Source organism: Nicotiana attenuata, chromosome 1 (assembly GCF_001879085.1).
Source record: "Nicotiana attenuata strain UT chromosome 1, NIATTr2, whole genome shotgun sequence".
Classification (NCBI taxonomy): domain Eukaryota; kingdom Viridiplantae; phylum Streptophyta; class Magnoliopsida; order Solanales; family Solanaceae; genus Nicotiana; species Nicotiana attenuata.
In genome coordinates this window covers 29,792,511-29,819,353 of record NC_031989.1, presented here as the reverse complement: position 1 = coordinate 29,819,353, position 26,843 = coordinate 29,792,511, and the positions used below count along the sequence as shown (strand labels likewise).

General features: G+C 38.1%; 1 protein-coding gene across 2 annotated transcripts; it reads right to left on the bottom strand.

Annotated features, from left to right (window-relative positions):
* Positions 1 to 26,843, bottom strand: LOC109223647. Of its 2 annotated transcripts, none has more exons than XM_019388035.1 (11): positions 26,490 to 26,843; positions 25,633 to 25,855; positions 21,617 to 21,764; positions 20,751 to 20,858; positions 19,143 to 19,306; positions 13,172 to 13,337; positions 12,791 to 12,927; positions 9,953 to 10,640; positions 8,329 to 8,441; positions 1,531 to 1,786; positions 1 to 74 (listed from the first exon to the last, which is right to left on the bottom strand). In XM_019388035.1, the coding sequence occupies exons 1-11, from the start codon at positions 26,692 to 26,694 to the stop codon at positions 45 to 47; spliced, it is 2,238 nt and encodes a 745-aa protein (XP_019243580.1). In that variant the 5' UTR covers positions 26,695 to 26,843; the 3' UTR covers positions 1 to 44. The 2 variants fall into 2 exon arrangements, with proteins under 2 accessions (XP_019243580.1, XP_019243589.1); XM_019388044.1 differs by having other exon boundaries at positions 21,617 to 21,772; positions 26,490 to 26,842.

The window sequence follows — 26,843 nt, the reverse complement described above, 5'->3', positions numbered from 1 at the left end:
GTACTTGAATGGAACAATTAGAGAAATGGTTGCAACAAAGTTAGTTAAGTGCCAGAGCAACCTTCCATCGTAATCTGACAGATTTTGAAAATAAATCAATTTAAGCGAAGACAAAATCGAGTATTAGATAAGAAATAACATTATTATCCCGAAGTTCAAGCATATATATAGTAGTAGACTCAGCATAAGCATTTATTGACCCCAAAATTATTACTCAAAAGTGGACAAGAATAAATAATTAGGACAATAATCTCTGTAAAATCCAGAACATGCAGAATCGATCCCCTAAAAACAATTAAAAGAGATCCAGCATAGCCAATTTTTTTTTAAAGAGCTACAACTAATTGATAGAGGCGGTGGTGAGGGGCTGCAGGATAGGAAGGATGCGGATTGTTGATTATTATCACCCCATTGTGGATTTTAAGTTTAAAACCCGGTGGGGGTTTTGGTGGGGGGGGGGGGGGGGGTGGGGGTGGTAGTAGGGTTGGAGGGAGGGGATCAGGAGATGATCCGAACAAGTTCTAAAAGGAGTTAAGCTCTAAATTAAGTGCTATAACAAAAGAAGCCAACATATCATATTAGCCCTCCCTAGAAAGTGCAACTTTTGGTCCCTCAAGAAAATGATTCAATTTAGGTGATCGGATTTCTGAATGGTGTTGGCATTAGGGATAGAGCTACAAGTGGTTGGGGATGAGAAGGTTCGTGTGATGATGAGTGGACAAGGGGACTACTGTATGTTCACTGAATTTAGCCATCGAGAAGGAAATGATTTAAAGAAAAAGGAATCTACTGACTTTAGGTATATCCACTAACTAGTATGTTTAAAAAACAGGAAAAAAGTTAAATGATTTAACAAACAGATTTTCTAGCGGTAACAGTGGTGTGCAGGCCAGCGTGTATGCACCTCTAATAATCCAGAGGGTGCCTTTGCTACCTCCTACTAGCACAGGTACAAAGTAATTAAGTCCACCAAGGCTTAGACAGGTGAGAAGCATTCACCTACTGTTGCTTCTGCGGGAATTAAGATCGATTTAACAAATAGATTGGCTAGAATAATTTTTACTTCATTACAGAGTTAGAACACTAAGAGCAATTTGCCCTTTTGTTCAGAACGAGAACGAAAAGATATATCACCTAAGCAACCAGACACCTAGGACATAATAATACAGTAGAAGTAATTCCAATTGCCCGTCAATTTTTTGAAGAAAACAAATGATGTCTCTGCTACTATGTTAGGGAATTTGAGAGGGCTTACATAATCTATCTACTTCATGTGATCTAGTATCCTTCCAAAATAGCTATAATGATTCTAATAATTGAAGGGATTTACCCTTGCAGAGGATATTTAAAAGTTCCACTCCTAAGCTATTGTTATCTGTCCTTAGCAGGCATATTTTGGATAGCACACATTTTAAGGATAGCGTAAAGAAAAACAATATTTTCTCTGGCCACAGAAAGACAGACCTGATTCCGTAGCAAGTCATGTTAAATGGGAAATAACAAGCAGTTACGAAATTTCTCCGGAGATACCTGAGGTTGGCCAGCAAGAATGATTGCTCGAATCTTGAGCAGCGACACATTGAGGCTCTGCAGATATCTTTCCACTTCACGCAAGGCCTCTTTAACTGCAATAATTTTCTGTAGTGTGTTTGATGGTGGTTGATCACGTATTGTTACCTTTCCAAAATATCTTCCAAGCCGACCTTGTTCCTTGAGCCCCTTCAGTAATAACAAGCCACCAGCCATGACAATCAAGATTGCTGGGAAAACATAAGACAGCATATTCCTGGTCCCAAAAAACTGAGTGCTAAGTCACTGATTTTTTTTGGAAGTGATTGAAATTAAGGTAGATAACTTAGCAAAAACGTCAGGAGCATGCTCACAAAATAAAGTAACTAAGTCAACACAAGTCAGCAACAAATTACTGTGATCCATCCAAAATATGTATAGATATTCATGGGCCACATTCATTGCACAGTGTGTCCTTTAAATAAAAGTAACCAAGTTAACACCAGTCAGCAACAAATCACTGTGATCCTTCCTGAATATGTATAAATATTTTTTTTTTTTGAGATGGTAACAGATCCAATATATTAATAAATCATCAGCACAAATTTTGTACTGGAACCAAGATTACATCAAGAAGAGCTAGGTCAAAACAAAATTAAACTTCCTTGTTCTTCTTACAAGGAGCCTAAGACTTCTATGATTGAATCCTGGTCATCTATATATTCTGCTTTACACCAAAAACTAAAAAGAAGAATAGAATTCATTTTGATCTTCTGTACAGAGCTACTTATATCTTCAAAACACCTTGCATTCCTCTCCTTCCAAATTGTCCACCAAATGGCTGCTGGGACAATTTTCCATCTATCTTTGTTAGATGTAGAGCTCCCCGCCGTGTTCCAGCTAGACAAAAGTTCATAGGTTCTTCCTGGCATTGTCCATCGGATGCCCCTGATGTTAATGAACAACTCCCACAGCTGTCTTGTCACTCTACAATGTAGAAACAGATGGCTAATTGTCTCTGCATCTTGGCCACACAAATAACATCTAGAGCAGATTGATAAACCTCTTTTCATGAGGTTTTCTAGAGTGAGTACTGCTTCTTTAGCCACCAACCAAGTAAAGCATGCCACTTTATATGGTATTTTGACTTTCCAGATATGCTTCCAAGGCCATAGGCTGAGTTGAGATCCTACCCGATTCAGATTTTTATAGGCTGATCCTACTGTAAACCTCCCGCTGCTATGTTTCTGCCATACTAAAGTGTCTTCCCCTTCTTGTAATCCTCTGCATTGCTCCAAAGTATTGTAAAATTCAGTTATTGTTGTTAGTTCCCAGTCTTGTAACAATCTTCTGAATGTCAAGTTCCATCCTTCAATACCCCATACCTCCTTAACTGTTGCCCCTTGTTGCTGATTCAAAGTAAAAATATCAGGGAACAAATTCTTCAAACTTCCAATTCCTAACCAGTTGTCCTCCCAAAATAACGTTTTCCTTCCATCCCTCACATTAAGACTTAAGTCATGAAAAAGGTTTGGCCATAAGTTCCGGATTGATCTCCATAGACTAATTCCATAAGGGTTCTTCACCTCTTTGGTCATCCAAAACCCTTCTTTTCCATATTTTGCCTTTATCACCTTGCCCCATAGTGTTTGTTCTTCCTTAGGAAACCTCCATAACCACTTCATCAACAGACATTTGTTCTGCTTCCTAAGGTTTTTGATTCCTAATCCACCTTCTCGTTTACTAATAGTCAGCTTCTTCCAGTTAACTAGGTGAAATCCTTTTTTTTCTTTATTTCCATGCCATAAAAAGTTCCTTCTCAGAGTTTCCAATCTATTTTCTACACTTGCAGGTAGAGGAAATAAAGACATCATGTAGGTAGGGAGAGCATCTAGCACAGAGTTAATAAGTACTAGTCTACCTCCCAAAGAGATATACTGTGTTTTCCATCTAGCTAGCTTTTTCTCACATCTTTCCAAAACTCCATTCCAAATTTCTTTGGATTTGCTTTTTGCTCCCAAAGGCATTCCCAGATAGATAGTTGGAGTTGTGCCTATTTCTCCTCCCAAGATGTTTGCCAGCATCTGAATATTAGGCACCTCATTAACTGGGAAAATCTGACTTTTTCTCCAGTTAATGTGAAGACCAGAGACAGCTTCAAAGAGGATGAGGATAATCCTGAGGTACTTTACTTGACTCTCTTCTGTTCCACAAAAAATAAGGGTATCATCTGCATATTGTAAGTGAGTTATTTCTAACCTCTCATCTTGATTATTTGCTACGTTGAATCCCTTAATCCACCCATTATAGTGAGCAGTCTTCAACATATTGTTCAAACCTTCCATAGCTAGTATGAAAAGGAAAGGTGAAAGGGGGTCACCTTGTCTCAAGCCCCTTTGAGAAGGGAAAAACCCTACTGGAGATCCATTAATCAAAATAGAGAACCTAACAGTACTAATACATTATTTCATCCAACTGATCCACTTCCTTCCAAACCCCATCTTGTGGAGAATTCCCAGGAGGAAATTCCAGTTGACATGATCATACGCTTTCTCGATATCTAGCTTGCACATTATTCCTGGCTCCTTCTCCTTAATCCTAGAGTGTATACATTCATTAGCAATCAATACAGCATCTGTGATTTGTCTCCCTTTAATGAAAGCCATCTGGTGTGAGTCAACTAGTTTGTGCATCACTTTCTTAAGTCTTTCAGTGAGAATTTTAGAAATCAACTTGTATATGCTTCCTATTAAGCTAATAGGCCTGAAATCTCTTAGCTCCTTTGCTCCATTCTTTTTAGGAATCAGAGTCACATAGGTTGCATTAAAGCTTTTCTCAAACATCTCCTGAGAATGGAAGTTCTGAATAGTTGCCATGATGTCTGTCTTCACCACCTCCCAGCATTTGATGAAGAATCCCATAGTGTACCCATCTGGTCCAGGGGCTTTGTCTATTGCACACAATTTCAAACAGTGTAAGACCTCTTCTTCTTCAAAATGATTCTGCAAAGCTTGTTGTTCTTCTTCGGAGATTGTAGGGCAATTGGTCATGCTGCAGGTAGGTCTCCAACCCTCAGTCTCTGAATACAACTTAAGATAAAAGTCAGTAATCTCTTTTTTAATAGCTTCAGGCTCTTCAATGATCTGCCCTTCCACTATCAGGTTGTCAATAGTATTGTTCCTCTTATGCGCATTAGCGATTTTTTGGAAAAACTTAGTGTTCTTGTCTCCCTGTTTGAGCCATAATACTCTGGATCTTTGCCTCCATGCTATTTCTTCCTTTATGGCATACTCTTCAAATTCCATGAAGAGTCTAGCTTTCTTGGCTCTTTCCTCCTGATTTAGGTCCCTTTGTTGCTGAATAGCATCCAGTTTAGTTATTTGATTCAGTATAACAGCTTTCTCCCTCTCCAGATTGCCATAGCTACTAAGACTCCACTCTTTCAGCTTTCCTTTAAGAGCTTTAAGTTTGCAGGCAAGGATATAGTCGGGTCTTCCTTCTATCTCAAGAGAAGTCCACCAATCTTGAACTCTGGCAGTGAAACCTGCAGTCTCCAGCCACCAATTTTCAAACTTGAAATAGGATTTAGTTTGCTCCCAATTCCCACATTGCAAGACTAAAGGGGTGTGATCTGAGCAAACTCTAGGAAGAATCTCCTGCCTGATGTTCCTGAAACACTCACTCCATTCCACTGATATGAGAAATCTATCAATTCTAGAGGATGTCTCTTGTGTGCTCCCGCTGGCCCATGTGTAATTTCCCCCTTCCATCTGAGGGTCAATCAGCTCCATATTCTCAATAAAATCTGAAAATTCTATCATTGCTTTAGTGAATCTAGTGCAATTTCTTTTTTCAGAGGGAAATCTAATTATGTTGAAATCTCCGGCAACCACCCAGGGTCCAAGAAAGAGACCCCTTACAGCCCCAATCTCCCACCACACTTTCTGCCTTTCTATATCACAATTTGGAGCATATACCCCTGTCATATGCCAGCTAAAATCTTGGGTTTGTGACTCAAACCTGCAGGTTAGAGAATAAGAGCCTGTAGTTATCACCTCCCCCTTCCATACTCTACTATCCCATAACATTAAGATACCCCCTCTAGTACCACTAGCCTCCAATTGCATAAACCTAATTCCCCTGTTACCCCATAGTTGGTAAACCACCTCTTCTATATCTCCTTCTAATTTTGTCTCCTGGAAGCAGAAAATATCGGCTTTCCATTTGGTAATCAAGCTACCCACCACCCTCCTTTCTTTCTACGGTTCAATCCCCTCACATTCCAAGAAATAATCTTGATATTCATGGATCCACAATTGAGGTTTCTTTCCCCCTGTTCCTTGCCCCAGTGCTTTTGAATTTCATGTCAGAGATCAAACCTTTGAGCTCTTTATTGCATTTTCTCTTGGGAATCTCCATGTTACTGACTTCTGCTTGTTGTCTCTTATTTTGCCTGCATCTGTCAATTTTCATGAATAGGGCCAAAGCTTCCTTTTCGCATCCTTGAAATTCAACTCCAAATTGCTTGCTAAGTTTCAAAATGTTTTGATGCACCCATAAAGATGCATCCATCTCCCCCTCTATCTCCTCTTCTTGCACATGTATCTTTAAAGGTTCTGCCTCCTCAACAGACCAAAGATTAGTCTCTGTTGTATCAAACATTTGCATGTTGCTTCTATCTTCCCCCGCCTCAAATTGAGTGGCCTCACCTTCAATGTTGGTCATAGCATCTTCAAAATCATCAGCCTCTTCATGAATGACCATCTGATTAAGTGACTGAAGTTGAGATGGAGCAGTTTCTCTCTCTTTGTTTACTGATTCTGCAGAGATTGGAGAAATATCAGGAGTAGAAGTGTTTGCCTCTATTTCCACCAATATTGGGTCTAATGTATTAGAGGAAGGCATAATGTTCTGGGCTATTAGTAAAATTTGGGCCTCATTAAATAAAAATGAGCCCAAATTTTCTACTTGCTCCTTGACTTTTTTTAAGTGTTGTTGGGCTGGTCCATGACCCATATTCTTCCTGGCCTTATTCTCAGGCCCACATACACCCTTTCCCAGATCACTTATACAATTTAAAATGGGCACAGTAGTAGAGGTTCCCATGTGCCCTTCCCTGTCTAAAGTACAGCTGTGGCTATCACCTCTGTCAGAATAGGGCTCTTTTGCCCACTGGTTTGAACCAAACCCCCTCCCTTCATCTTCTCCGGCTGAAACCCTCGTCGGCGATTCACGCCAAATGGGGATAGTAAAATCTAAACCCTTATCTGATATCGTCACCTCCTTTGGAACATCACCCCCATCTCCTTTGATTTTGATTCTCGCCCATTTCAAATGATTTTTAAGAGAAGTTTCCTCCTCTGTTTCCAGCCAACCTCCACAGTGATCTCCGATGGCTCTGAATTTCAGTCCAGAAGTGCAACGGCTGACCCATGGCTCTAATCCATGTCCATTCTCTTTTTTTCTGGAAGGAGCAGCAGCCGGCAGTCGGCGACCACCATTCTAGAAGGATTTTTGCTTGCTTCCATCTCCATTCTCCTTGAAGAATGTGTTCCGCCATGTGTTTGTTTGGAAACTGGAAGAGAAATCTGGATTCACCCATCTCGTACACATCGATTCCAAAAGCATTTTTCCAGGAGCTTACCGACCACCTTCGAATATCAGTGAGAGTAGGTTTCTCAGCCAGTCCTACGTCGAAGCTACCAACAACACATCTGCCCAATAGACCTTCATCATCATTTACAGCATCACCAGAAATCGATATTTTGTTGTTAGGGCCCTTTGTAATATGAACTTCATTGGACTCCTTCGTCTGCCATTTGCTGGCTTTGACAGACTCTGTATATGAAAATTTGGGATCTATCTTCCTGGCCCCATTTGTCATAACGGCTCCTCTATCTGCATTAATGAATCTCCTGATCTTTAATGCAATATCATGCCATCCCGAATTTAATGCAACTTCAGGAATAATAGTTACGGATCTTTTGTCGCGTTGGACTGAAACAAAGCTTATAAATCTTCCAAACTTGTTGTTCTTCCGGGAGCCAAAAAGGATTGAATATTGCTCTTTGAATTTCCATTTCCTTACATGTGTACCAGCATCTCTGGAAGCCTCCTGAAGAACAAAACATAGCCATTCCATGGATTTCCAGCTGAAGGTTGTTCTACGCATCAGATTACGGCTCCTTTCCACCCATTCGAACCAAGTTTCTGCCCTAGACTTGAGTCTTGTGACATCATAAGATTTAAAACCTGCAGCAAAGTAAATCCTATTTTCCCCCATACAGAAACAAAAGAAGTTTTAGGATTAATCACTGATGAATGATAATATGTATAAATATTCATGGGCCATATTCACTACACACGTATTGGCAAAAATTTGAGAGTACAACAGAGTGTAGCACTTCCCATGAATATCCACAACCTGCAACAAGAACTCTCCAGAATGGTATGAATATGGTTTTCAGAAACTGACTAATTTTTAGATGATAAATGCTTTAAAGACCATATGGGAGTTTTGGAATGGTAACTTGAATGGTTTCTCTAATTAGCATGAATCTAATGTAAAAATTGGACGCAAGGTGGCAACAATCCCAGAAAATTGCAACTTCATACTATTCAAGAAAGATAAAAATCATTAAGACCAGTAACGAAATTATTTATCCACAAGAAATTTTCCGTGCCAAGAAAATTATGCATTCGGACTTTATGATATTGTACGTATTCTACGCTTCCACATGTCTCATTAAACATTGAGGTATACAGGCAAACAAGATATCAGTGTGAGTAGACTTCTCGACATGTGGCAATGCATTTTACCTGAATATAAGCGTATATGCAAGTGCAAGAGAAGAGGCAGTCAATAGGGGATCCTCCCAACGCCTAAGTTTCTCAAAGTTGTTTACCAAAACTGTTAAAGGAAACACAAGTTCCTGTCAAGAAAGGGGGAGAAATAATAATCAATATTACTGATAAAAGAATTAACTTGTGTTAGAATTAGAAAACACAGACAAAATACAACAAGGCTGAACTTGTAAAAAACCACAGATTTAACAAGATATTACAGCCAATTTTCTTACAACAAAAACAGAAATCAATATTAGTTCCTGTCAAAAAGGGGAAAATTTTATTGTCAACTGCTGATGAAAGAACTTATCTGTGGTTAGAAAAACAAAGACAACATACATGATACGACAAGGCTGCACTTGTAAAACCACATAACCCAACAACATATTCTTGCCAATTTCTTTGAAGAAAGAAAGAGAAAACTATCATTTGCAACACAAATCGAGTACATTGCCATGTCTCTATCACATTAAGCTCCGCGTGCAGTATTCTTCCACATAGTACTATGAAAAATGCCAACGGAACTCTTTGAAATCAAGTGTTTCCAAACAGTACTGTCTCCTAAGACCATAAACCAATATGAGAGAGCCAGTCAAATCCATCTAGGTTGGTTGAGGCTAAAAATGTTCGCAGCTTATAACAAATGATATATAATTCTTACCTTGTGAAATCTTGGTAGAAGCTTCTAAGGTTGTTTTTTCCCACTGGAAATCATGGTTGGGTTTTTCCCTTTTTCTTTTATCATTTTCACATCATGGTAGACTTCTCCCCCCTACCCCCCCCCCCCCCCACCCCACACACACACAAATGAATGAAGTAACCCTGGCTAGATGTTGAGCCTCCATGCTTTAACATCCAATATAATAATGAAGTAAAAGAAGCACTGATAAAGGTTCTCCACGGAAGTCGAATCCTTTAAAATTTCAGCTTACAAGAAAAGCTGTCTCATTTGAAGCAATAACCACAAAAAGCAATAACCACAAAAACATTGTCCATGAAAAAGTAAACAACAGTCATAACTAGTGAGGCTTCTATAGTTTCTCTTTATAGTTTATATTACTGGCCTCCGGGCCAGCTACATGAAACTTCACTATTTCATCGGTACTTGTATCTTTCCTTTATCGGGAAAATTGGCCATTTTTGTCTTTACTCAGATTTTAACCATGGTTTCCCATAGTCTTCTTTCCAACTTCATCAACCGCTAGGGCACACCTTTGGGTACAGTGAGGCTTCTATAACTTTTTCAAGCACAAGATAATATCAACATATCAGCCTATCTTGTGCAAAAACAAATAGCAAAGCTCTCAAGTTATCCTCGTCGACCATTCAAGTGCAAGTCCTTTTGGAGAATACTTTTTTTACAAATTTAATATGCTTATCATACAACAACAACAAACCCAGTCTATTCCCACAAGTGGGGTCTGGGGAAAATTTTAAACCTATGAATAATTTCAAAAGGTTCTTAATTTTTTTTTCCTAAAGAAAAAGGTTGTTAATTGTTCTGGAGACATGAGATGTATATATGCAGAGTAATCAATCCGAAAGTCAGAAACATTTGCAGATAGAAAGAAACAGGAAAGGAAAGAGGCAAGACAACCTTAAAAAGGTCAATGTTACTAGGTATCCCTTCAATCATAGCTGCATCAATTGTGGCTTGTGTTTTCTCTGCTACTTGATATTTATCTCTACAGGTCACTGCTGCTTTTTCAATCAAATTCATATCAGCGACAACAAGATTTTTACTGAAAACTATCCCCCGTTTCGATAGGGAGTTCTTCCAAAAAGCAAGTGAAGCACTAGAATCCCATGATGGAGACTTCATCCACTTTCGCAGGTACACACTTCCATCTATGTCAAACACATGGCTACTACTTTCTGTTGCCTCGTTTGTGGATTTAGGTGATCCCCGTGATTGATACTCTTGATCAGTCACTTTTGTAATCAATGGTCCAGCCCAACAATTAACTGCTAGAGTTTGTAATACAATGTCACCATAAGGTGCATTTTGCAAATATGAGAACTGAACCAATTTAGTTGGCTCCTCCAAGAGCTTTTGAGCATATTGAAGAGCCTGAAGTCTCCTAACAGCATTGGTAGCATAAGAAATCGCTCTTGCCTTCCCTTTCTGGGCACCATAGACATTGTACACTGATTGATCACCTTCCTCCGGTCCAAATTCTCGTATGAACTTGTATAAAGCAATTACTTCGCTGATGCATGCATACCAAACATCCAGTCTCATTTCTCTTCCCCAGTCCACAAATTCTAATACCCATGTGTCCAACCTGATACGAGTACAATAAATTTAAAACAGAATATATCTATAAGCATTTTTGTATCTGCTAAAAAAAACCACTGCAAGATGCAAAACCACCTTAGAAACTGAACAAGTCAAAGAGTCAGTAAAATAACCATTACTTTTTGTAAAGATAAAAGTAGTCATTATTACAAGTATGAATGCAGGTTACAGCTTCGGGTAGGAGGTGTTGGATATTTCATGCAGCAACTTCCCATTCTTAATGGAAAAATGAAACACAAGGGAAAAAAAAGAGCACATAAATGAAACGATAACTAGTTGTCCAGAAGGATTTTGTAGGGAGAACTTGACATCAAAACACAAGGAAAATAAACGAACAAAAAAGACATCATATGAAACTATAATTCCAGTCAGAGAACTTGTATAGTCAACTAACCTGGGGAAGGACAAATGATTTTAGGATCGTCTAACATGCAAATCTAGGCTTGAATCAAAGCATGAAATTTGTCTGCAATAATTGGGAGAAAGAAGAAACAAGGGAACATCTCTGTCCCAAGGCCGAAATGACTTTGACAAAGTGCCTAATAAAATAAACCGAGTGGTTAAGGATTCAGATCAGGTGCAAATTACTAGTTACATTCAGAGGCGGATCTAGGATTTCTAGAACATGAGTGCACCGCTAAAGGAAGGAGAGAAAAACTAGTAATAAGTGGGAATTGATCCTTGTTCCTTTGGGTAAATAGTTCAGTATTCAACCAAGTGCACCATTCAACTTTTTGGAGCATGGGCCAACAGATAATATTAGAATAGTTCTAGAAAATACATACACAAAATACCTAGTGTGACAGAGAGACCATGGGTTCACGTGCCCCGTAATCTGGGCTATAAATCTGCCACTGTTAGTCATATGACAATTTTGGTGATTAGTTAATGTACTTCCTTTTAAGATTGGCATGAATATGTGAAACTCGAAGTTAGGATGTAACTAAAAAGCATTTCCAGGCCTACTTCCTTCTGTCCTAAATGGGATTGTCTCATTTATGGCTCCTGGTTTCTTTTTACGAAATGGAATGGTTAAGGAAGTCAAAATAATACATCTATTACCAGTAAAGTACAATAAGGAATACTATATTAATTAAAAATACATTCGAAAAAAAGAAAAGAAAAAGACAACCCCAATCACAATCTGACCATTCCCATCAAGACATACTAGAATGTTTGTCTTATATGCAACACTCGTCCACACACATTAAATAGTATGATGGCTTCAGTAGCATAGTATTGAGCAATGCCTAAAGTTGAAGCAGTAATATAGTTTCAGAAGACCGGAAAAAGTTAGTTTGTTTGCCAAAATGGGTGGAAGTTCTTTCATTGATAGGTTAGTCAAGAATGCATAACTGTGTGCGTGTTGCACTCCCTAATTCCTGCAAGGTACATTTAAGTTCAAGCAAGCTTTGAAAAGAATTAAGAGAAACTGAACTATGAAATTTTCTCCATGGATTTATGCTTAAATCTAAAGGTTTGAACTCCTAGATTAGTCTCTTCCATTCAAGTAAAATGTATAACAGAATGAATTTACTCAGGGGTTTAAAAGAAGAATTATGCAAGGTGTGGGGTCAGAATGCATTGTGATAAACTTAAGGCAAGACAACTTGAAAAATCATGCATAGTTTAGTCTTGTTCTCTTGTTCAAGTGAAGTGTCCTAAATAATATATTTTTTCATATGTTTACCAGTCATATAGTCAGATTCTTACTTAATACTTACCAAAAGAAAGAAAAAAGTTAGATTCTGTTATGGTTCAAGATAAGATTAGATGGACCGGTTCCTCCTCTTATCTGGATCTTCTTACAGAAAATATTGGTTGACATAATCTCCCTTCTTTTGTCTCTATGAGATGTGACAATGGTCTCTCCTAGACGTGATAAAACAGGTAGAAGTGTAAAGTGAGCATAACTTTTTGGAAAGCTATAGGTTCTGAGGAGAGATCTTTCTATATAGAATGTGATCTTAAGAAGCTGAAACAATTGACAGGTGGCCATTAAATGTATGTGCTGTCATGAAGGCCTAATTTGAGGCTCTACTTGAAGCTTGAGAGATGCCAAGATAAGTTCCATCCGAAGGAAAAAAAAAGGAAATGATACAGCCCAAATGGAATTGGTTGGAGAAGCTTACTCACTGAGGACCTGAAGTGACAGATACAGCAGAATCTAGAAGGTCAAATCCCAGAGGCCCAACTCTTGTTCTCTTTACGAGTGAACCTTCTACTGTAAGATCCAATCTTGATGCATTTCTTTTTCCCATCCAACCAACTGCCTGAAAGACACCAGAATTGATTATATAACAAGTGTGCATACTGTTCAACTAGCCAAATTAAACGAATTTCATCAGCCATTTGGCTCAATTATTAGGAGTATAAAGGAAAAATAGAAACTAAACATTACACTCAAGGATGAAGTACTTTCATTACCAGAAAGATACTTCCATTGACAGCGATGGGTTAGGACACCTCATGAGTCCTTGACACTTTCTTTCGAAGTATATAATTATTAAAGAGTACCTCAAAGTAAAGGGCTCTATCAGTCAAAATTAGTTTTCCAGGCCATGCCATATTATTCTCCCATTTAAGAACAGGGTGTTTTCCGCCAGAAGCAATGCACAAGATTCTCTCATTATGGAGCTGGGCGGAATCTTTAAACTGGTATGACTTCCTTCCTTCATGCACTCTAAAATAAGAAAATAAGCATCAGAAAAATGATGCTGGTGAATTCCAAATGTCAAGCTTAGTCAAGAGTTTTCTTCATAAGTACCTTCTAATAAATAAGAACAAGAATCAACAACAAAATTTCCCCCATCACCGAAAAGGATAGGACTACTCAAAATATTAATAAAACCAAACAACTAGAATGTTAAGAAAATGAAAGAAATTGCAGGAGATTTCACAAATGAATATTCTGAAGCTTTCGTATTCATCTGAATGCTAAATACTTGCCCTATTCAGTTTTATGTGATACGTTCACTTCTCATAGTCAAGTGGACTAGTTTTCTGGCATATTTTTTTACGTGGATTTAACATTAGTTGGGGTGGGGGCCTACGATGTGATACTAAAGTATGACCGAGAGAGATACATGCTAACTATGGGTAGGAAGCAGGAACCATTATGTAAAAAAAAGTTATTAATGTTAGAATAAATATGTGAATATATGTAATTAGTCCTAGTCCCTTATGTAATAGGAGTAGGTTATGTGTTACGAATACATATAAATAGGGTTCATTGTAACAGAGAATATTAATTAATAATATTTTCTCCCGTGTTTCTCACATGGTATCAGAGCATCAGTGAGAAGAGATCGATGTGCGTCATTCCACCAACATCCGGGAAGAAAGAACTCAGTCACCGTGCGATTTTCCGGTGACCTAAGTGACTATTTGCGTCAAAATCACTAATTATCAGTGTTGTGCGAAATCCAACACCACCAAAAGGTTCCCAAGAGATAGGCGACAAAACGCCAGAAAATTTCACCTGAAAAAACTCACTCACGCACCCCCATGCGCCTGCCGGAGATCTGCCACCGGCGGCGCGCCTGTCCCACACGCCGGCGCGGGAGGGCTGTTCCAGTCAGAATTTGAAAAAAATTCTTTTGGACAGTGTCATCGTCTTGCAATTCCGAGCCTACCCATCCAACTTAAACCAAATTCTGACCACTTTTATATTTTTCCGGCGTGAACAGTGATTTTTCCGGCTTGAACAGTGATTTCCAGAAAATTTCTGATTTTTATGGCATTAATAGTAATTTCCAGAAGGGTTTCCAATTTTTCGGGCGTGAACATTATAATGTCATTCGTCTTAGAAGCCGTTGACTCAAAATCCGTTGGATCTAATGCATTGAATCCAATCCAGATGGTTTCTTTACCGGATTATATTGAGTTCATTCAGTACAAAGCACGTAAACAGACATCTTCGGGAATAGCCTCCGTTGTTCAAACAGATAGTAGAGTGACTTGTGTCACCCAATCTTCAACCTCTGAGTCTTGGGTCATTGATTCAGGTGTATCTGATCATACTTCTGGTAACAGATCTCTTTTCACTAGTATTTCATATTCTCAATCTCTTCCAACAGTCACAATGGCCAATGGGTCTCAAACCATGGCATCTGTAATAGGTCAAGCAAGTCCACTTCCTTCCTTACCTTTAGATTCAGTTCTTTATGTTCCCGGTAGTCCTTTTAATCTCATAGCAATTAGCCGCTTAGCCAAATCACTTAAATCTGCTGGTTTATTTCTTGATGACCTTGTTTTTATACAGGAACGCAGTACGGGACAGATCATTGGTACCAGACGTGAATCATATGGACTTTATTACCTTATCCTTGCAAAATCACATGGACTCACATCTTGTCTTCCTTCAACAACTTGTCCCGTTACTGATTCACCAGATTTATTACATAAACGGGTGGGACATCCCAGTTTGTCAAAACTTCACAAAATGGTACCTGGCTTATCTCACTTGTCCACTCTAGAGTGTGAGTCATGTCAGCTCGGTAAGCATACCCGCTCCCATTTTCCGCGGCGTCTTGATAATCGAGCAGAGTCACCTTTTATTTTAGTCCATTCAGATGTTTGGAGTTCTAGTCGGGTCCGGGGCGTACGCAGGATTTTGTGTAAGCGGTGTCGACATTTAAAGATGTGATCGAACGAACCAAATTTTATAATGGCACCATATAAAAAATTAAAAATACCATATGTGATATATAAATAAAACACAATTAAGTATATTATTACAATTCTACTAGACAAATTTCGTTTTTTAATGTAATACATTCATTAGAACTAATACTAAATACCTTTTTTTCCATATTCACTTAAAAATTGTTTATTATGGCCCTAATATTATAGGCAATTAGTGATCTAGTGGTAACTTTGCCCTTAACTAATGGTTAAGGGTTCAATATCTCGATTTTTATCCTTTTAGCATACAATATAGGGGGACAAATATTTCTAAAACTAACAACACACGCAGCTACAAGGAATCGAACTCCTGATCTCCATAACAAAATTGCGACGCTCGACCAAGTGAGCTAGAAGCTTTTACGTTAAAGCAATGTCGCTTTTGTTATTTGTCTCATCTTTGCATATCAGTTAGATATTCATATACTATTTAGTAAACATTTCCGACCAAGCGGTGTCGGATGACAACGCTTGAGACAAGGTACGTCCGCCCCTGGTTGGGTCAGTTCTACCTTAGGATTCCGCTACTTTGTCAATTTCATTGATGATTATTCCAGGTGCACTTGGATATTTTTGATGAAAAATCGATCGAGTTGTTTTCTATTTTCCAAACCTTCCACGCTGAAATTCAAAATCAATTTGAGGTTTCTATCCGCACATTTCATAGTGATAATGCCCTAGAGTATTTGTCTTCCCCATTTCAGCAGTTTATGAACTCCCATGGGATTATTCATCAAACATCTTGTCCGTACACATCCCAACAAAATGGGGTAGCTGAAAGAAAGAATAGACATCTATTGAAACTGCTCGTACCCTACTCATACAATCTCATGTTCCGCTACGTTTTTGGGGGGATGCAGTTCTTACATCTTGCTATCTTATTAATCGTATGCCATCTTCAACTATCCAGAATCAAGTTCCATTCTCTGTCCTGTTTCCCCACTTACCTTTGTTCTCTCTTCCACCCTGTGTCTTTGGGAGTATGTGTTTTGTTTGTAACCTTACTCCAGGAAAAGATAAGTTAGCTCCTCGTGCTCTTAAGTGCGTATTTTTGGGTTACTCGAGAACGCAAAAGGGATATCGATACTAATCTCCTGACCTCCAGCGGTATCTTATGTCTGCTGATGTTACCTTCTTTGAAACCCAATCATACTTCATAAGTCCAGGTAATCACTTAGATATTTCTGAGGTGCTACCAGTTCCGTCTTTCGGAGATTCAGTCACTATCTCCCATTCATCTTCCTCCATAGCTCCAGTTGCAGCTCCACCACCTACAGCTCCAGTTGCAGCTCCACCACCTATAGCTCCAGTGCCACCAACTATAGCTCTAGTGCCACCACCTAGTCCAGTTCAACCTTTTACAGCTCCACCACTGCTGACTTATCATCGTCGTCCGCGCCCAGCATCAGGCCCAGCTGATTCACGTTTTGCACCTGACCTTGCTAATACTGCGGACTTGTCTCCTCTTAGTCAACCGATTGCCCTACGAAAAAGGGTACGGTCCACACTTAATCCTAATCCCCACTATGTCGGTTTAAGTTACCACCGTCTGTCATCATACCATTGTGCATTTGTATCATCTTTGTCCTTTGTTTCCATCCCTAAGTCTACAAGTGAAGCACTGTCTCATCCAGGGTGGCGACAGGCTATGATTGACGAGATGTCTGCATTACATACGAATGGTACTTGGGAGCTTGTTCCTCTTCCTTCGGGTAAATCGACTGTTGATTGTCGTTGGGTGTATGCAATCAAAGTTGGTCTAGATGGCCAGGTTGATCGACTTTAGGCTCGTCTTGTTGCCAAAGGGTATACTCAGATATTTAGATTCGATTACACTGATACTTTCTCTCCCGTGGCTAAAATAGCATCAGTCCGCCTTTTTCTATCCATGGTTGTTGTTCGCCATTGGCCTCTCTATCAATTAGACATTAAGAATGTTTTTCTTCACGGTGACCTTGAAGATGAGGTTTATATGGAGCAACCACCTGGTTTTGTTGCTCAGGGGGAGTCTAGTGGCCTTGTATGTCGGTTGCGCCGGTCCCTCTATGGTCTAAAGCAGTCTCCTCGAGCCTGGTTTGGTAAGTTCAGCACAGTTATTCAGGAGTTTGGCATGACTCGTAGTGAAGCTGATCACTCTGTGTTTTATCGCCATTCTACTTCAAATCTCTGTATTTATCTGGTCGTTTATGTTGACGATATTGTTATTACCGGCAATGATCAGGATGGTATTAGTAAGTTGAAGCAACATCTCTTTCAGCACTTTCAGACTAAGGATCTGGGCAGATTAAAGTATTTTCTGGGTATTAAGGTCGCTCAGTCTAGCTCAGGTATTGTGATCTCACAACGGAAGTATGCCTTAAAGATTCTTGAGGAGACAAGATGACAGGTTGTAGACCTGTTGACACTTCGATGGATCCGAATTCTAAACTTCTGCCAGGACAGGGGGAGCCTCTTAGCGATCCTGAAAGATATAGGCGGTTGGTTGGTAAATTAAATTACCTTATAGTGACTGGAACTGACATTTCCTCTCCTGTGAGTGTTGTGAGTCAGTTTATGGATTCTCTCTATGATAGTCATTGGGATGCAGTTATCCGCATTCTTCGGTATATAAAATCAGCTCCAGGCAAAGGTTTATTGTTTGAGGATCGAGGCCACGAGCAGATAGTTGGATACTCAGATGCTGATTGGGCAGGATCACCTTCTGATAGACGTTCTACGTCTAGATATTGTGTCTTAGTAGAAGGAAATTTGGTGTCTTGGAAGAGCAAGAAACAGAATGTGGTTGCTCGGTCTAGTGCAGAAGCACAATATCGAGCAATGGCTATGGCGACATGTGAGCTAATTTGGATCAAACAGTTGCTAGGAGTTAAAATTTGGTGAGATTAGTCAGATGGGACTTGTGTGTGATAATCAAGCTGCTCTTCATATTGCATCAAATCCAGTGTTCCATGAGAGAACTAAACACATTGAGATTAACTGTCACTTTGTTAGAGGAAAAATACTCTCGGGAGATATTGCTACAAAGTTTGTGAAGTCGAATGATCACCTTGCAGATATTTTCACCAAGTCCCTCACTGGTCCTCGTATTAACTACATATGTAACAAGCTCGGTACATATGATTTATATGCACCAGCTTGAGGGGAGTGTTAGAATAGTTATGTGAATATATGTAATTAGTCCTAGTCCCTTATGTAATAGGAGTAGGTTATGTGTTATGTATACATATAAATAGGGCTCATTGTACATAAAATATTAATTAATAATATTTTCTCTCATGCTTTCTCACAATTAAAAAAGAAACGGTTACTCAGTGGTATGTCAAACTCTTATTGAATTTTAACACTTAACAGTATGCCAAATTGTCGAGAAATCCTGCTTCAGCTTTTGATTTGTCAAATTAATAAACTAGATATTCTCTAAGAATTACGACTTTCTGAGTATGTGAGCTGATAATCTACCATAAATTTGACTTGTGCAATTACATGCACTTAACATAATAACGCTTTTTTTTTTTTGATTTGAACCGGGTGTCTGAGTCTCTAAGAGCCCCGACTAATCCCGGGGGTGCACAGGCCCTCGGCAAGGAGTTTCCCGCAAGTGCACCACGGTTAATTCAGGTTTTACCCAGTCCGATGGCCCTTAGAAATTGTTTGCACCCAGTGGGTTTCGAACTTGAGACCTTGAAAGGGAGCAAACCCCAAGGCTCAATTCAATTGCCACCAGGCCAACCCCTGAGGGTTAACATAATAACGCTTTGGAAAAGAAACTTTTGTAAAGAAACTAAAAAGAGAGGGTTCTAACTTGAGAAGTTCACCGATATATGTGGACCATGAGGTAAATGAGATGCCCTGATCGTTACCAGCAAGAGCTTTGAAAAGATTGTGTGCTGTTGTCCAATCAGCTATACCAGCAACAGCAGGAGCAATACGAACAAAAGCCTCTTCTCCAACTAGTCTTCTCTTTAGCTTCAGCAGGAACAGAAATATTTAGGTTACAGCAACAGAAGTATATGCAAGAAAGCCTAGAAAAATAAATGAGTCTTTTTCAAACACGAAGAGGCTTGACGTCATATATTTGTGTTCACAGTATTCCAGTGAAGTACAATCATGAAATACTCAGTTGAATATAATAAATGAATAATGGAGAAGCCATCTTTCCAAGATTGCAAATATAAAATACCCTAGCACATTAAGGAGAACTTTATATTTTTTATCGTCAAGGAAGCAATTAGGATACATGGAAAGCAAAAGTGAGGTCTGCACTAAATATGACCGAGAACCAAAAGATTTTGCTCCTCACTGCATTCACCTCCAGCCTCTCCTGTCCTAAACCTTCTTCATTCTCAGCAATTTCTTCTGTAAATTTTAATATATTTATCTATAATAGTCATTGATATTGCCACCGAGGGGTGTCCGCCTATATATTCTTCAGAGATACAAAATGGTTTAGAGAAAAGAAAACCAACTATTCTGTACACAATGCAAGGTTGTCCAAGAGATTCTACAAAACGAAATGGTAGTATTAAGCCCAAGTCTCCTACTCTCCTTACACCAGCCCGGAAAAGTGACCCCGAGATAGAATTGAATCTAGTAACTACATCTTCACTTTCGTTCATATTTAAAACTTTGTCAAGCATTTCCAGTTTATTCACCCCAAAAATGCACTATAATGACTGCAAAGGATTTTATCATCCACCATTTTACAGCACATTTACGCATAAACTATTCGCTGTTTCAGTTATATTAAATGTTTGAGGTTGTCCTTGGAAAAAATCAAGCAGACTCCAAAATTATACTCAGTTAAGTGGGAAGTTTGTTAAACTTCAACAGTCGAGCTTGATCTGACTGCACAAAGGAGAACAAAACTTTTTTCCCATCTCTCCTGCTCAAAAGAAGATATTGTTAGCAGTATTCCAAAGCTATCAAATCCAAGTTAGAAATCTACGGAGCACCACCAGCAAACCTCAGCTTACTTGATTAAACAGGCATCCTCACTGAAATAAACAAACAATCGAAAAGAATAGAGAAGGTTGGCATATAAAGAATATCCTACCCTCCACACCACAAGAACAAACTGAGGAAAGAAAAGGAAGGCAAAAAACAGAAAGAAAAGACAGAATATAAGTGGATTCTTGGCAGAGAGGTCGAAAAGATGGTATCAACTAACCATACCAGTTCTAGAGCATACACATCACCAGAAGTTTATCTTCTTTGGCAGATCATCAGAAGAGTAATATAAGGTGCCATACAATTGTAGCTGATGCTAACTTATTTATCCATCAGCTCACTTTTAACATGCATCTTTAGTTAGATTAACAGCTTAACACTAACCACCTAAAGCCAACAATCTAGGCTTAAAAACCCACGTCACATACAACCTATCATCAAATCTAAAGATCAGAGAAAGAACCTGGAGAGAGTGCTTCTCTGAAACTTTAGCTTGGGAGTCTCCTCTGCTCCTATATGGTCGCTCCCAGGCAAGCATAGTTACGAAAATCAGTCTCTGGAATGCAGGTTCCTGCAATCACATAAATATTAACAATGAGTAGATATAAATCTTAAACTTTTATCACTCATTCCTGACTGAAAATATCGAGTTTGTATTTCGTTTAAGCAAAATTCTAGAGACACTTCAGGCATGGAAAAGAAAACTAACTAACTGGAAACGTTCCTATTCCTAGAGGACCAAGGAGAGATCTCAAGGTTTCTATCTTTGTTTTTCTTCTTCTCTTCCTTGATCTGAATGGTTCAAACCAACATTTAACTGATCCTATACTACAGCTTTCAGAGCATGCTGAATCAACACAGCAGCAAAATTTAGTTCTTCATCATCAAAGACAAAATATCCAGCAAGTTATTGAAACTTCTTTTAGAAACAAAAACAAAAAGTAGAATTAAAAACATTATAACATCCATATATAAAGAGATGATGACTAACAGGATCACAAAGATACTTCAAGCCAACTAAGAGTTACATGTTCTCTTCTTCAGTTTTGGTTTGTCTTTTGTTAAATCATCAAGAAGCAGAGATCACTCTAAGGAATAGGGCTTAACCGGACAAGAAACTTTTCACCATATTTTAAAGCTAATAAATGGAAAACTGCGCTCTAGGCTCTAGCTTAATTGGATTGGAGGGGTGGGATTCAGGAGCAAACTGAACATAAGACTTCTAGCTCCAAAAAGTTTTTCTGTTTCACAAAGGCAAAGAATAGATGTTATGCTCATCAAAAAGCTTCTGAAAGACTAGAAAGGAAACATGAAGTTAAGCCAACAAACCTTCAGGCAAGGATGAAGGAGAGAAGAATCCTTTGACAGAAACCTAAAGCAGCAGTATTCAACCAAACTGCGAGCATCACTATGAACAGATTCAGGACCAATTGCTTTGAATATCTTCTGCATTTTCTTCCCGGTCAATCCATTCATCCTGCACATCTATCATATGTCGTATACAAGTCCAGAGTTTAATTAAAAAAACACATATAGTACTCATCATTGGTTTGTTCAGCATTGAAGCTAACCACAGATATCAAAAATGGTAAGCTCAACTCCACAAGTTTTAACACTCAATCGCAAGAATGACTTCCTAAAAGGAGTGAAGATTGCAAGGACAAGGATTTACAAAAATGTCAAAAACTTCTGCATCACCTAACTCCAAGAGGATTAAGAAATATGTTTCACCATATCATGATAATTTTACTTTAATTTTGGTTGGATTTTTTCCTTAAACCAATTAAACTCCCTCACTCCATTTCCCCCTCTCTACAATAACAATAACAACTACCTTCAATCCCAATCTAGCTAGTTGGCTACATGATTCCTCTATATCCATTGTGCTTTTTCTAATGCCAACAACTTATCTTTTAAGACAAATTATGGTTTTCTAAAACTAAAGGTTCTCTAAACATCACCCTTATCCCTAAACTGACATATAAATCTCTAACCAAACTAAATAAACTCCTGACAAGCACCAAAGCAAATATAACTGTCCAACACCAACCAAATCTATATCTCAACTAGTCAGTATAGCCTATATGAATCCTCTGCTTCTACTGTGTTCTTAAGTAACTTTGCATGGATTTCAAGGATAATGACCAAACCAAAAATTGTGATTAGAATAGACTTCGAGAATTTCTTCATCTAGAAGTTTTGCAATCCTAACCTAGTATGTCCCAACGACGCCCAAGATCTGGATGTGCTCAAATGTGACACATAATGAGAGGCTAAATTTTTTTTACCCCCTCTGTGGCATTTTATTCAACAGAAACTGATTGTGCACAAAGCTTAACAAATTAAATCAACTGATGTATGCCTTTTACGTTATATTTTTTAGTGAAGATATTACCATTCAAATTATATTGGAAATGCATTAACGTACAAGTTAAAATTTTGTATAACTTGATGAAAACATGACATCATGTATTCATGTTAGAACTTGGACTATTAATTAAATTTCAACTCTTTCAAAGATATGAAATTGCATCACATACTACTCCTTCTATTTCGATTTATATGAGTCTTTTATTTTGGTTGTTCCATCAATATATCATATTACACAAACTTTCACAAATTTCAAAATTTACATTAACTAACCAATCAAACTTTAATGTGATGTTTTCTCTGTCAAACAAACATTGCATGTATCACCTAAATAGCAACTACCACTTATACTATATACAAGTCAAATGAACATCTTGAGTTTCATGCCCAATCAAATGGTGCCAACTAAAATTGATATGAGGGAGAATTAATGAAAGTGACTTATATATAAAGAAAGTAAGTCAAATATTATAGATGTTTCAAAAGTGTGATGGAGGGAATACAATTTTTTTTTCTTTCTTAAGGCCTAGTTCATGTCAGCCCATGCCAGCATGTCCACAACAGGCATACCATTTCTTTCATGTTATTCAAACATCAAGAAGCACACTTCCTATACGAAAAAAGAGGCTGCTATTTTATTCATTATAGCAATTTGTTCCCATTAAGGGTGTGTTTGGTAGGAAGGAAAACATTTTCCGGAAAATATTTTCCAATTTTCCCATGTTTGGTTGGCTTAAATGTTTTGGAAAACACTTTCCTCATGAACTCATTTTCCTCCAATTGGAGGAAAATGTTTTCCCTATCAAAAGAACTTCATGCTTAAATTCTAAATTTGAGATTTCTGACCTTGAGAAATGACGTAAGTGATAGATGGAATCGTTCAGTAGGCTAGTTTCCATTTTCGATTGAGAAAGCGGCGGGCCCAGTGAGCTCTCCAATAGTGCACCGAAACGGGGCCGGAGAGACGGTAAACCTTAGATCGGCTAAGGGAAAACATTTTCCAAAACTCTTCTTCAACCTTCCCACCCTATTCCCCATCCCTACCAACCGCATCCACCCCACCCACCCACCCTCCCCAAACCTACCCTACCCAACCCTACCCCCATCCTAAATAGAAGTATTATTAAGAGTATTTTCTTTTCATGATGTAGACAGATTGCTTTCTTTTTAATTTCAACAAAATGAGTATTTTTTTTCATAATGTAAAAAAGTGTTTTCATTCATTTCAACAAAAAAAAGTACTTTCTTTTCATGACGTAGAAAAAAGTATTTTTATTTTCTTTCATTTTAACAAAAAAAATACTTTCTTTTTATGGTGTAGAAAAAGTATTTTCTTTCATTTCAACAAAATGATGTAGTAAAAAGTATTTTCCTTCGTTTCTACAAAATGAGTATTTTCTTTTCATGATGTAGAAAAAGTATTTTCTCTCATTTTAACAAAATGAGTACTTTTTCATGTTGTAGAAAGAGTACTTTCTTTTTCAAACAAAAAAATTATATTTTCTTTTTGTTATGTAACACAAATTTCAACGTTATTTTTACGTGAAAAAGTAAAGCAGTACAGTACTCCCTTTGGGTTTGTGTGAATTTATAACAGTGTTCTCAAAGGCGAAAAGCGCAAAAAAATTGTAAGGTCCGTTGGGGCTTTAAGCGCAAAGCGCAAGTAAAGCATGGGCTTTAATGAAAAAAGGCACAACTGGAGAAAAAGTAAAAATATGTATATGTAGTCCGAGACTGATAATTATAAGCATGAATAACAAATATATGGACAAAGAAATTGAAAAAATAATGTACGAGAAAGTGAAATATCAATTGTTTAATGTCGCCTTTCAGGATTACACTCATAGGCAAGGAAAAGTATGCGTTAGAGCCTTGATGAGACACTAAAGCGCACACAAAGCGAGGCAAAGCGCTCAACATGTTTTGAGCCTCGCTTCAGGGCTTAAGCGGGCTTTAAACGCGCCTTTGACAACACTGTTTTATAAAAGAATAATTAAACTCTTAAAGAAAATAGTGTCCTCAAAACGTTGGGTATTTGGGGTTTTGGGAGGGGGGTGGGGGGAGGGGCATAGGAAACATGGGAATTTGGGGGAGAGGGGTAAGGAAAGTAGCAGAAAAAATTATTTTCCTAAAAAATATTTTCTGCTCTCTAAACAAACACTAGAAAATATTTTCCAGAAAAGGTTTTTCACTCACTAATCAAACAAGGGAAAATAAGTGATAAAATCACTCATTTTTCAGGAAAACATTTTCCTTCATACCAAACACACCCTAAGTAAGCTATGTAATCAGATTGCTCATATATCCAGTCACATATACGAATATACTCCCCAACCAGAATACCTCAGGTTTTGCTAGAATACTGCATGAGTCGATACATACAACGCCTAGTATCCATCATTTACATTTAGGACTACTAGAGTATCTAATCCCATTCGCTCCACTAACTTGTGTCTCTCAGTGTTGGCCCAACAAAGTGTTTTGCCATTGGTGTTCTTTCTCATCTTTACGCATTTCAACACTCAACCAAAAATTCCCTCTGCCCCTACCATACTCCAGTTTTTCTTCTGTATTCACCCATTCAGAACATTTCGTTAATTAGCTTAAGTACATTCTTGAAGGACTTTATCTGAATGAATTGTCTCCTAAAAGAACTCTTTGTCAACAGAGATAGGACCGCTAAAGTGTCCAGAGAGGACTTTCTGAAGAGTCCATGCCCCTGAAGAAAACCTCGGAGAAAGAGAATTTCTCTAGAACCAATCAAGAAAAGAAAAACAGGGAGAGAGAGGGAGAGAGAAGGAGACTTCTTTAGAAACCAATTTAGTCTTAATAACATGTTCAGTGGCAAACTTTTCACAAACTATTATAGGAGTATGATTCGTGTTACTGACTTGTCTAATAAAGTGCCTAAAATCAAGCAGTTTGATGCAGAAATAAGTGGTTCCAAGTAATGTGACCATTAAAATGTATCTTACCTGCTAAATTGCTCAATGGAAAGAATAGCAGCAACAGAAAGATCACCATTCGGTGTTTGGCTATCAACAGTCTGCTCAGCCATGAACGTGTCCTCCATATCTTGAGTATCGTTATTCACACTGATTCTTTTATCATTTACAGTTTTTACCAGCGGTGAAGTAACTTCATTGAAAAAGTTTTGCGTCTTTGACAGCCAGTGATTTACTGATTCTTGCACTCTACCTGTAACAGGAGGTGACTATATCTGAGCAAGACTTAATAAGCTCAGAGAGCTACTTGTCGGAAAACTGGAATAACCAATCTAATAACTGTTTAGTTGCTAACCTAACAGGAAAGGTGAACCTAAACTATCAGCATTTTTTGTTTTTTTTTGGGATATAGTCTCTCATGTAAAATGTCAAGAAGAACAAAAAGTTACCTTTGATTACTACTTCAACTCTTCTGCATAATCACATAGCACAAAACATGACATCTTAAAGTAGCTCATTACATCTGTGAAGCTTAATTACAAACATAATAAAGCACTAGAACTACCACCCCAAGCCATAGAAGGGGAAAAATCAATATTGGTGAAAACATACTGTCAATAACCTCAACAGATTCAATCTTCAATCAATTTCCACTTTTGCTGAGGGTGCATCAAGGTCATTTACAGTGGAAAACCAGTCCCAGTGGAAACTTCTGCTTCAATTAACAAGGGGAGAAGTTTGTCCTAAGGCCAATTCAACTATTCTTACTGACATACGCTAACTAAAAAGACACTGGACCTAATTAAATGAATATTGAAATCATAAATAAATAAAAAAGACCAAGAAGAAATAAATTGAAGTAGGGGGAATGAAATTGGTGAACTCACTGGTATCAATATCATTGAACTTCCACTTCCGATCACCCACAAAATTGAACTTGAACTTATGGTCCGAAGATGAAGAAGAAGAAGAAGAATTGTTGGTGCAGCACAGAATCTTGGGCGAAAATGGATGATTGTGGTGGTAAGGGAGAGCATAAAAAGCTGGTGATGGGCTTCGTAGTTCTACTCCTGCAAGTAATTTGCTGTGCATCTTTTTTGTCCTTTTGGCTCTGAACTTTCAAGAACCATTTAGTTTTGTTCTCATTATTCTGAGAAGGAAGATTATTTGTGGAGTGTTTTTGTAGAGAACTGAAGACAGTGATCTTTCTTTGTTTTTCCTCTTTTTTTTTTTTTTTTTTG

Excerpts from the sequence above, each read along its gene's own strand:
- LOC109223647 (XM_019388035.1), bottom strand. The coding sequence starts at position 26,694 with ATGCACAGCAAATTACTTGCAGGAGTAGAACTACGAAGCCCATCACCA. Across the intron at positions 19,307-20,750 it reads CAGAGAAGCACTCTCTCCAG|CTAAAGAGAAGACTAGTTGG; the intron begins GTTCTTTCTCTG and ends TTCCTGCTGAAG. Across the intron at positions 10,641-12,790 it reads TCTGTCACTTCAGGTCCTCA|GTTGGACACATGGGTATTAG; the intron begins GTGAGTAAGCTT and ends TACTCGTATCAG.